The sequence below is a fragment of the Ovis aries genome, chromosome 2 (genome assembly GCF_016772045.2).
Source record: "Ovis aries strain OAR_USU_Benz2616 breed Rambouillet chromosome 2, ARS-UI_Ramb_v3.0, whole genome shotgun sequence".
In the NCBI taxonomy this organism is placed as follows: domain Eukaryota; kingdom Metazoa; phylum Chordata; class Mammalia; order Artiodactyla; family Bovidae; genus Ovis; species Ovis aries.
In genome coordinates this window covers 131,339,836-131,352,236 of record NC_056055.1, presented here as the reverse complement: position 1 = coordinate 131,352,236, position 12,401 = coordinate 131,339,836, and the positions used below count along the sequence as shown (strand labels likewise).

General features: G+C 38.0%; 1 protein-coding gene across 2 annotated transcripts in view; it reads right to left on the bottom strand.

Annotated features, from left to right (window-relative positions):
* TTN (titin) overlaps nt 1-12,401 on the bottom strand; it is a 277,391-nt gene that overhangs the window by 248,642 nt on the left and 16,348 nt on the right. For both annotated transcript variants that reach the window (XM_060409682.1, XM_042244888.1), the window contains exons 11-22: nt 11,876-12,013; nt 11,149-11,286; nt 10,541-10,678; nt 6,244-6,537; nt 6,025-6,147; nt 4,345-4,626; nt 4,048-4,113; nt 3,084-3,342; nt 2,818-2,881; nt 2,487-2,702; nt 1,423-1,565; nt 107-312 (exon numbers count right to left, since the gene is read on the bottom strand). In XM_060409682.1, the coding sequence (XP_060265665.1) occupies nt 107-312; nt 1,423-1,565; nt 2,487-2,702; nt 2,818-2,881; nt 3,084-3,342; nt 4,048-4,113; nt 4,345-4,626; nt 6,025-6,147; nt 6,244-6,537; nt 10,541-10,678; nt 11,149-11,286; nt 11,876-12,013 (2,067 nt within the window). The remainder of the gene's footprint in view (nt 1-106; nt 313-1,422; nt 1,566-2,486; nt 2,703-2,817; nt 2,882-3,083; nt 3,343-4,047; nt 4,114-4,344; nt 4,627-6,024; nt 6,148-6,243; nt 6,538-10,540; nt 10,679-11,148; nt 11,287-11,875; nt 12,014-12,401) is intronic.

The following is a 12,401-nucleotide window of genomic DNA, read 5'->3' as shown; positions in this document are numbered from 1 at the left end:
CCTGGCCCAGCACTCGAAAATGAAAATATCAAACAAAAACAGGGGCACTGCAGGAGGCAAGAATCATGTGTGAAGTGATTTACTTGGTCATTATCGTTATACCTACCTGGTCTTCCACAAAAGTTCTGACCATTACAGTATCTTTGGCCATTTTCTTCCTAATTAAGGCTTGTTCTTTTTCATACTCTTTTTCATACTCAGGGTATACATATCCAGGCGCTATTTCTCCAACTTTAGGTTCTTGCACAAATGCAGTCACTTGTGTTTGGTAAAGCATTTCTTGCTGGGATTTCATCAGTGACTCATAATCAGCTAGGGGTTAAGAACATGAGTTAATTTTTAATGTTCTTATGAAAAAGCTTTCATGCCACTGTTCATTCAAGCAAGTCCTACCCTATTGAGAGTTGATAAACAAAAGCCAGATTTTCCAAATTTTACTATCAAAGTGCTCAGGATAGACTAAGTAGATTGAATTTCAAACCCAAACTTACATTAATAAGTCAAAGCAGCCACTACTATTATAGAAAAAAATTTATATTAGCAGTCAGTCCTTTGGGATCAACCCTAGAGTTCTTCCTAATTTGTCATGTGACTTCTGGCCATTCATTTATCTTCCTTGGTCTTGAGTGCTTCATCTGCAAAATGGGGACAGCATCCTAATCCTAAGGGGTTTTGTATAGAACATAGGATGGTCCACTATAAACGTGAACATCTTGGCAAAGATAATGGAGACCCACAGGTACGTTTTAATTTAAATGCTATTACCCTTTTTTTTTTTCCAAATTACTTAAGAATATTTAAAATCCTGATTTCTAGCTTAAAAAAAAAAAACATTGGAAGCTCTAGCAACATTGAGCCTGGTATGTGTGTGCCTGGCAACAATATACTGGAGGTGGGGCGCTACTGACCCCTTGGGGCAGGGCATATACTCTCCAATTTCTCCACTGTCTGCACTGCACTCACTAACATCTGTCTGGGTCGAGAGGGCCACGGGATTTAGAATCCTTACATTTTCATTTTTTAATTTAATGTAATTGTTTTGGCCTAACCACATGGCATGTGGGATCTTAGTTCCCTGACTAGGGACTGAACCTGCACCCCCTGCATTGGAAGGCAGAGTGTTAACCACTGAACTGCTGGGGAAGTTCCTCCTGCATTTTCAAAGTCATTATATACTTAGACATGAACGCACCAAAACCAAACTGTTGTCAGAACCTTTGAAGTTTAGTACTGGTACGGTTTTTGAAGCCATGTGGTCTAAAACATTTCCTATACAGCTGAAGCCAAGAGGAGGGCGGATGTGGACAGAGCCAGTATCAAAACTGGAATGCTGCGGCAGGACTTCTGACAATCACACAGCGCTGCTTGTCCCTGCATTTCCATTCTTATCATGCGCATGGAACTACTTGGAGTTGCACTCACCTTCTTCAAGCAAGGAGGCAGATGCAGAAGTTTCTCCATGTTTATTACGAATAACAATAGTGTATTCTCCAGCATCATCAGCAAAAGTCATTGAAATCACCAGTCTGCACTCTCCCGTTTGTTTGTTGTAACTCACTTTGTATCTTTATGGAAATGAACAAACGAAAGAGTTCATAAATAACCCTTATGTGAGTAAAATAAGCCTTATGTGGATCTGTGGTATAAAATTCAATGATCCTAAACATGGGACTAAGCTCCACCATAGAATATAAGATTGCTAACAATTGAGGGAAATGCACGCACATGAGTAATGAAGGCCAAACAAGTTAAAATTTTCATTTTAAATAATAGTCATATATTCTTCAAAATAAATAATAGACTATAATACTACTAGAATCAACTGTATGGAAATAAGAGACTTCAGTGTTTATGTTAGCAAATGATGAGGTCATTTAAATACTAAGATACTTCTCTTTGCTCATTATTTTGTTCCCTGTATTATGTGAAGATCAAATGAATAATGAAAACAATAAACTCCTTTAAACATTTCAATATTAAGTCTTTGGTACACTACATTTCTTCTTCCTAAGATATGATGGATACATTTTCAGATTAAGTTGCAGGAAATTTAAAGCTGAATTTTATATTCAATTGCAAATTTATTAGCATAGATTTCCACATATAACCAGCTTTCTTCAAAAATTACCCTTTTTCTTTTATCTTTTAGTGACTTAATTATTACGCCTTTTTATTGAAAGTTGTTTCAGATCCTTGGTAGAAAAATATGTTCTGTGTGTGTAAAAATTCCACAGCATTTTCCCTATTTCACCAGCACTGTAAGTGAATCAAACCAGAATATAATATATATATCTTCCATCCACTTGGGTCACATAACTTTGTTTCTCAATAAGACTTTGTGTGAAAACACCTCAAAGCACACTATGAAGGCTCTATAACAAAAGACCCTACCTCTGAGGGTGGGGTAAGTATATTCTATTCTCTCTTGGCTTCATAGACCTATCAGACAAATCACAGAAAACTCCATCATTCAACCATGAAAATACCTGTATCCTGTGGTTAGAGGAACACCAGACTTTTTCCAGTAGACATGGGGCTTCGGGTTGCCACCAACCTGGCATTCAAATACAATGCTCCCACCTTCCACCAGTTTCTGGACCACTGGTTTTGTAATAAAGAAAGGAGCGGCAGGTTCTCCCGGCCCTGCTGGTTCCTCTGGGATGCTAGTTTCAGTCATTACCACATCTCTTGATTCGACGAAGCTGGAAAGAGAATGCCCCTCATGTGAGCTTCTGGACTGCCATTTGCCAGTACGAAAGGGACTAACCAAGCAAAACTGTACTACAGTGAAAAATCATTAGCAAAAGAAGGTGTTACCGTTTCTCTTCTGTGGTAATTTTCTCAGCCACAGCTGTTGTTTCCTTTTCAAATTCTTCCGACACTAGAAGGAGACAGACGTTTCTCTGGTTAAAGTCAGGTGTTTAGTTCGCTTCACTCCTGACCTCTCCTTAGCATGCCAGTTAAGTTGACCCCATAATTAACCCCTTGATTCTAAAAGGGCACTCCATTACCAGGCATGTAGAAAGAAGTGTCAGGTGGCAGTGAGGAGTGTGTGGGAGGTCCACGGGGGTGTGGCCACTGACCTTGCACAGCTAGATAGCAGGATGTGCTGACGGTCCCAGCCTCATTCACAGCAGTGCAACTGAACCGCCCGCTGTCTTCTGCAAAGGCTTCACGAATCAGAAGGCGAGCAATTCCACTCTGGAAGGTTATCTGGAAATCAATGGAACTTTCTATCTGGTAGTCTTCCCTGTACCATGTCACTTTGGGGGATGGGTATCCAGAGATGTGGCACTCTAAGGTGACAGATTCACCTTCAATAACAGTCACGTTCTTTAAGCCCTAAAGAAAGAAGAAACAGGAAGTATTGATATGTGCGCAGATGCATCAGTCATCTCTATATGTTGTACCAAATGTGGGGGTTTGACCTTGTGCCTTCGAATTGTCATAAAATGCTTTCTTAACATCAAGACTGTGGAACTATCTGTAAAGAAACTCCTTTGGAAATTGGAATACTCCCAATTTGAAATAAATGTAAGGTGTTTCCAACTTCATAAGGTGGAACTGTACTGATGTCACATAATAGGGCACCCCGTACCCTCTGTTGTTTGCATATATTCAAATCCTAACAAAGCTTGAAAGGTCAGCAGCGAACGTTGCCTCTTAGCAAAACGTCCCATGCTATCCTCCACTGGAAGTAATCAAACTTTCCTTTGCACCCTCCCTCTACTGAAGTGCTTATCACCTTTTATATTTTATTATGCTTATTTAGGTACATTTTTTTCAGATAGTAAGACAGATTTCAGAGAGGGCTAGACTAGTCTTGCAATCATGCCTTACACATAACAGAAACTCATCAAATCTGCTGGCTATGTGACTGAGGCTGTCACACAGAATTCCCCCTCTCCATGCCTAATAGTAGATGGTCTTAAAAAAATACTTGCAGATGCACTCATGGAATTTTCAAGTTTGAGAAGCTGATGTTTGCATGTATGAACATTATTTGACTAGATATGCATGTGATCCAACACTATCAACTTTACTCACCGAGACTAAAGTGGGTGGAGTAACAGGGATTTCAACAGGCGCAGGTACTCTTGCTGTTTCTGTTATCTACAATTTTGACAAAGGATGTTACAAAATGCTCAGGAAATTAGGGGAAGTTTCAAACTCTTAGCACATGCAACATTATAAAAATAATTCGAGAAGAGGTCTGACCCACACCATGCTCGATAAAATGAAGTCTGAGCAATGGAGAAAGGCAGGACAACGGATTGGCCTAGTGCCTGGTCCTGCTCCCCGGGAATGGATTAAGAGACAGGAGGGGCTCCAGTGACCACCAACCTTGGTTTCGCGCTCACGCAGTGCTTCGAAGCGCTCTTCACGGACTGCAACACCAGTGATGCTCACCCCAACCTCCTTCTTCACCTCAATGCCAGCTTGACTCTTAAAAGTCTCTGGTGTGTCCGCAAAGGGGAACTGGGGTGAAGGAGTGGGCTCTGCTCTCACTCTAGCCTCAGCAGGCTTCACAGTAGGTGCCTTCACAGATTTGGTGACCTTCTGAGCAGAAGGTGTGGCTGACAACTCTTTTTGTAATGTGGCAATAGCAGTACCGGCTATTGATGCCTAAATAAAAACAGAGTCAGAAAACAGTCACTTAACTGCCATCCCAGTTGCCTCCCAGAAGTCCTTCACCACCAGCACTCTCGTGGCAAGTCTGAGTCAATTTTCTATGTGGTTCCCTTTTTAATGTTCTCATTATCACTTTTATAGTTAATGAAAAGTCAGAGATAAGCCAGTTATAAAGCTCAGTCATTCCTGCCAGCTTCTAAAATACATTTGAAAGTCTTCCTAATAGAGTTGTATTTAGAACTTATTTTATGCTCTTATCATAAAGGGACTGAAGGTCTTCTAAAACTTGGTCATGAATTTTCACTTAAATCATGCCAAGGAAGCTGTGTTTGAAAATGCAACAGTGGGAAATTCAAAAATAACAACAATTTTAACTACTTGGTTAATTCCTAAGAACTACTTTAAAATAGAACATTTAGGCTTCGGCCACAAATCTGTATGAGAGGTGAAAGTGAAAAAGCTTAGAAGAATATTTTATGAGTTTCCTTGCTCTTTTTATTCTGTTGCTGTCTGGGTATTTGAGATTATCCCAAATGCAGGTATTAAATATACCTTATAATTCTCTGAAGCATATAGCTTGGATTCTATGACTCGGGTGTGTAACATAAGAATGTGCGCCTGCTAAGTCACTTCAGTCATGTTTGATTCTTTGTGACCCCATTGACTGTAGCCCACCAGACTCCTCTGTCCATGGGATTCACCAGGCCAGAATACTGGAGTGGGTTGCCAGGGCCTCCTCCAGGGGATCTTCCCAACGCAGGGATTGAATCCCTGTCTCTTATGTCTCCTGCGTTGGCAGGTGGGTTTTTACCCCTAGCGCTGCTTGGGAAACCTCAAAGTAAGAACAGTTGTGACTAATACCGAGGATTATTAGATCTTATCAACTTACTAAGGTTTTCACTTGTACTAACTTGTTCCTGATGACAGAGCTAATAAGGGGCAGAGTTAGGGTGCTAATCCAGGCCTGTGTGATCCCACAGTCCAGCCCAACCACCACACAGTAACACGTCTCCATCTTATTATCCTGAGTATACAAACACGTGACTTCTCAGTGTCTGTCTTTGGTATCGGTATCAATTCTCATTTATGTCATTCTGAAATATCTCACAGCATAAGGAAAACTGAACTGAACCTTTTATAGAATGCAAAACAGAGAGAAGCCAGTATGGATTTGTGTCTTCTCAGAGGTGTCAGAAAACTATCTGATAGTCTAGGCTCTCTCTGCTGGGCAAGTTCCAGTAATTGAATTTTAGGGGCTTCTGAGTCTACATGAGTCTACAGACATTGCCAAAAACTAGCCTGTATTGCCTTCACCAAAAATGCTCCATATCACACAACCTACTTTCTCCCTATAAGCCTAACATTTCTTTGTCATGATCTTTAAATTCTTACCTCATATCCATGTTCTGTCTTAGGAACAGAAATTTTTGAAACAGTAAAGTGAGGGCTTGCTGTGCGGGGGCGTTTATCCACATGGACTAATCTTTCGCTTGTTAGATCTGTAGTTTTCTTGATCTGCATGGAAATGGAACTCAGTGAAACCCTTGCTCACCAGATGACCACAGCAATTATGTTTGCTTTCCCAGAAACAGGCAGTGGGTCCAAACTCACCTGTGTTGATATGTGCATTCCCATTTGATCAGTAGTTGTGATATGAGTCTCAGAAGGAGCATGAATCACTACAGGTTTGACTGCTTTAGGGACAACGTGGGGCTCTGAGGCTGGACGTGGGGGCTGCTCAGCTACCTTTGTGGCGGAAATGTGCTCCTTATATCCATACTCCAAAGTGGTCTTCTGAGCGTATGATTCTTCAACATGCCCGGGTTCTCTGGGCTCTCGAACTCGGGCCTGGTCGACTGCAGCAACCACTGTTGCTACAGCTTCCGCCTTTTTCCCAACGCCCACCTGCAGACAAGGTTCCAGAATTAACACTCAGTAGTGTCAAAGTCAGGTTGGGACTTTTCCTCCTGGGATAGTCACTGAGAAAAGACAAATGCCTATAAGGCGTGATGGACAGATGGTGCCCATGTTACACAACTATGTTAATGTCTCCAGAAATGTGACTTAGAATTGCATTTAGGGACTTAATGTTTCACTGATCATTACAATGTGTAGACGTCTAGTTAGATACACTCTATGAAGCCTGGCTCAATTAGACATTAAATCACACAAACACAACACAGGACAACACAATATGGTAAAGAAGTTTGAGTTTGTCCAGTATTTTGTCCATGGCAGACAGACAGCACTTGTGAAGTCAGAACTTTGGGGCTAATCATTCCGTCTGGTGTAGGTGCAATGACAGTGATGACAAAAATGCCCTCAAATATTGTCACAGTCCCATCCAGAAAAAATCAGCTGCTGCAGCATTGTCTACCCACATGCAAATCTGAGATAACAAGAAAGCTTGTGAACACACAGGGAACATGTTAATTTACTTATGATTCCCTAGGGATAAGAAATTTTTAACTTATTAGAAAATATCTTTCTGAAAACACATGAATGAAGATGCTGTGATGCAAATCAAAGTGTTATCCTATTTGGATTCAAGAAAACAACCTTTCGCAGCAAAGTTCAATTTACTGTCATTACCACTGAAAGTTAAAGTGAAGAAGGAAAACGAAATGTTGTTTTCTCATTTCCATGAATATGATTATCATAAATGGGAACACAGTTTGCAAAGGAGTTTCTCTTTGATAGCAAGCAAGCCAGTTGATATGGCTCATATATTATGATTTTGTGCAATTCTTGGAAACAGCATATTGCAAACATCACATCACCATGTCCATCAGTGCTGTTTAAAAGAATGCTGGAATATTTTATTAATGTCCAGTTTTCTGCTGCTGTGAGTAGAACCTAGATTGCATCTGAAATATTTTTCAAGTGTACTGCCTCTATATATCTGTTCAAATGGTAAGTGATCTGAACCATTTCATATATAAATGAGGTATTTTTGAGATGAAATTGGGCCTTTAGTGATCACAGGGTTCATCCAGCTCTCCTTCCAGGAAGCCACAAACAATTTAATCTGCCTTGAAGAAGGATAGATACCATTTCACTTTAGACTGCATCTTAAACTGTAAGATACATGTGAGGATTAGGTGGTTTAAGTTAATTCATCTGGTTGTTTCTTTTTTTAAACCACATGGGCCATAAGTTGACTTTAATTTTAGAGATGTTTTAAAATGTCACCATCTTCAACAGATTTATATTTGTTTATATAAATAAATAACTTTGCCTGTAAAATGATTACATTTACATTATATCTCATTTGAATCTTTCAACCAGTCTATGAAATAAATTGTTCTATTTTAATAATGAGAAACCTTAGTTTCAAAGAAACTGTCACTCACCAATTGACATAGACGAATGTCATTCTTAATTTATGTTGATGTATGGCAAAACCAATACAATATTGTAAAGTAATTAGCCTCCAATTAAAATAAATTTAAATTAAAAGTAAATAAAATAAAACTTATGCAAAAAAAGAATCTTAACTATGGTAAGATATTTTAAATTGGGGAAGCATTTATATGTTTTTTCCTGAGTTAACGTCTATCAACTCTATATACATATGCTGGTGGACATTTTTAATTTAAAACTTATGGAAAAAAAGAATCTTAACTATGGTAAGATATTTTAAATTAAGGAAGCATTTATATGTTTTTTCCTGAGTTAACACATATCAACTCTATATACATATGCTGGTGGACCCATACCCTCATTTTGGTGGACAATCACAAATGAGTTTTCTAGGCTGATAGCCGCTTTTATTTCTTTCTTTCTGACTCTAATATCCCTCATATTTTTCTAAACTAGATAATCAGGAAGATTTGGACTAGAATTGGAGAGCTCGATTCCTACCAATTTAAGCTGAGAATAATTAGCAAAGTGTTATTTAATCTGACTTTTCACAACTAGAAATGCTGTTCCACTGAAAGTACTGGACTGAATCTAATTGTCTCTAATGTGTTGATCAGTCAAGCAACTAAATGGAACAGCGGGAGCACAGTGACTCATGATGGATGAGAAGTTAGGAGAACTGGTGATGAAATGGGATGAAACAACGCTTTTCACCTCCACTGTATCAGTTTTCATCTCCTTATGAGAAAGATGCATTTGTCCCTGCTTAATAGCAAATCCTTTTCTAGTTCTTGGCAGTGTGGCTGATTCAGTAGATTTTGCACTAGTAACTGTTATTTTGGGTGTAGACATTTTCTTAGCTTCCATTCTTAGGTAATTTTAAATAACACAAATAAGATAGTCAAATTTGTGGGATTCAGAACAAACAAAATAATGAGATTATGTTACATACTGGAATTTCTGATGTCAATGAGACTTTGAAAAGGTTGATATGCCATTCAAGACTAGACTTGAGTGTGGAGTAAAAGTCACTCAGTCATGGATGACTCTTTGTGACCCCATGGACTATACATACAGTCCATGGAATTTTCCAGGCCAGAATACTGGAGTTGGTAGCCTTTCCCTTCTCCAGAGGATCTTCCAAACCCAGGGACTGAACCCAGGTCTCCCACGTTGCAGGGCAGATTCTTTACCAGCTGAGCTGCCCGGAAAGCCCAAGAATACTGGAGTGGGTAGCCTATCCCCTTTCCAGCAGATCTTCCCAACCCAGGAATCAAACTGGGGTCTCCTGCACTACAGGCAGATTCTTTACCGACTGAGCTACGAGGGAAGCCCAATATTAGACTTCGGTAATGTTTAACAGCTGATCCTAAATCGTGTCTTAGGAAAAAACCCAAAGATGTAGATGTAGAGAACAGGACTGAGGGAAATACAGAAAGGAATGTTATGATACTAAAGAGATTGAAAAATTTTAGTTGCTAATATCCAGTTACTGTATTAGCAATGAAGAATAAAATTAGGTGAATAGTTTACTCAGTACCCAAGGCATAGATTCATAGGAAGTAGGTTAATTCATGGAAATTTCATAGCCACAAATAGATGCTACAAACAACATTTTCATAGTTTGTGTGTATTTATTCTGGTTGGATAATTGCTTCTCAAGATTTTAATATTGCATCTTGTTCAGTGTTAGTGAGAGCGACTATAGCAGGCACTATGATTTCCTCAGCTTCTTTTCTCATCTGATATTTGCAGAGAGAAAAAAGATAAAGTTTCACATAATGAAAATTATAGGTTATTTCTTAAAATAACCCCATACTATACAACATAAGATACCAAACTTATGAACCCCTCAAAATCTTTATCTTCTTGACAGTAAAAGTCATTATTTACACATATATATTTTTTTAAATGTCCATGGCATTTCTTAAAATTAGCCTGCATGCAATTTCTTTTTTTCCCCATTTCCCATGATTTCATGTTTTATTGTGGTAAGTACACTTGACATAATGTCTACTCTTTAAACTCACAATATAGTATTGTTAACTCTAGGCGTGATGTTGTTCAATAGATCTCTAGAACTTACTCAACTTGCGTAACTGAAACTTCATACCCATAAAATTAAGAAATTAACACATTTAAAAGTGAAAAAAATATGTGCATAAATTGACTACCTTAATGAAACCCCTGCTTTTAGTTTTGAATGATCCATGTGTACAAGTCTAAAGATAAAAATACTATAATTTTATACAGCCTGCATGCAATTTCCATCATCAACTTCTGGAGAATTCTAGACATCAATAATAAAAAATGGAAAATAATAGTAAAGCTGTCAGTGAGGAAAGGATTATGTAGTAATATTAACAATAATAAATACTTTGTTATTTAATTTTCCAGTTGTATAACTAAAAATAAATTAGGTTAATAAAAGTCTCGTAAGAAATTTTCAGACTTGGTATTAAAGTACTATAATAGAGGATTTCACATGAGATTTAGTATCAGTGTATTATAATAGGGGATTTCACACTGGAATAGCAATAGTCACCTTTCCATGAGTAACTTGGGTTTGTTCTTGTCTAGTAGCCATTTCTTCTCTAGTTCTCAGTATTGTTTCTTGTTCTTTGGCTTTAGCAGTTGCAACTGCTATTGTAGACAAGGCAGTTTTCTCAGCTTCCTTTCTCATCTGATTATCACAGTAAAATCAAGTTTAAATTGCATAGGGCTTTAGACGAATATGGAATGACCCTTCCCCCCTCTTAGTGGGGATGCAAGACGTAGTTATTCAGGGTTAACTACACAAGAGAAGTTAACTTTCACTGGGGCAGTGTGTGCACACACTGACTGGGAATCACAAACCTTAGAAATGTTAACTAGAAAAAAAAAATCTCCAGATGATTCCATATATTGCTTTCTAGAAATCAGGCTAATCTTCATGCAAAGGATAATGGTGAATAAAATGAATTACAAATGTTACAGATGAATGAAAATCAAAGGTGCAGATAATGAGAAAAAGTCATACATTCACCATGTGGTTTTTAGTTGGGGATTCAAAAAGGAAAATACAGATTAATAATTCATAACACATCGCAGTTAATGGTTTACTCGAAATTAGTTTAAAGATAAACTTTTCCCATCTTGAATATCTGTATTCACCTTTTCGTGAGTTACTTGAACTTGCTCTCTTTTGGTAGTGATGCCTTCTCTAGTTCTTGACACTACATCTTGTTCTTTGACTTTGGGTGTGGCAACTATGACTTTAGGTACCACTGTTTTCCTAGTTTCTTTCAATATCTGGTCATATGATTAAAAAAAAAAGGTGAGAAAATGATCATTAAATCTCATTCAGCTCTAATTTAAAAAAAAGGTAAGTCAAAGTTGAGAAAGCAAGAACATTTCTTCCTACTCAAGGACATTTTGTCATTTGAGTTGCTTTGATCATCAATATTGTTTCATTAGTAGCAATATCAAAGTAAGTTCAGTCTAAAACAAAAAAATGTGATGAGCAATAAAAGGATGCATTTTCCACATTATTCTCATAATTTATGGGAAATGCAAATAGAGCTATCAATAACACATAACTTTGCATTATATCAATTGACTTGTACACTGGAATCCTCAATAGAAACATGTTAAATATTAAAGTGAATTATAGTATTATATTAGTAATAATCCAAAGGAAATATGAAAGTTAGGAATGAAAAGTGGTGGTGAAAGCTAGACAGATAGCAAAATGTTCTTGAGAGATCGTGAAGCTTCCTGTATGAGTTATAAGAGGAGGAGAAGGTGAAAAAGTGATCATTTTAAGACCTAGGATGAAAATGTAGGTGGCTTGTAGATGGAATGAAACAAGAATGAATTTCACACCAGCAAGAACTGTCACCTTTTCATGAGTTATGTGCATTTGATCTTGTTGTGTGACAATTTCTTCTTGGGCTCCCAGAATTGTTTCTAGTTGTATGGGCTTGGCAGTTTCAACTACCACCGTGGACACAGCATCTGTCTCAGCGTTCTGTATTATCTGATTTTCAGAGTCAAGTAAAGGTTTGAGTTTCAAAAGGCACAGGAGAAATGGCAAGTTAATTTTGTAACATTCAGGAGGATATAGAATGCTTAGTGGTGAGAGAGGAAATACCACAGTTCTGTTTAAAGGGCCTACACTTGTGTTTAACACCCGGAAACGGACTTCTTTTCTGCCTACCTGCCCCTTAGTAAATTGTTTTAAAAACTGAAAAGTCCTCATCTTTGAGATATATTGACACATTAGGGAACTTAGTGAGTACTCACTGGCAAATGGCTAAACAACTATGGTTATTGAACTTGTCAGTTATCAGCCTTGCAATGGCAACAAGGATTTCTATGCTCTTGATTATGCAACTTAGGTTCTTGTGCATTCAAACTCTCCCACT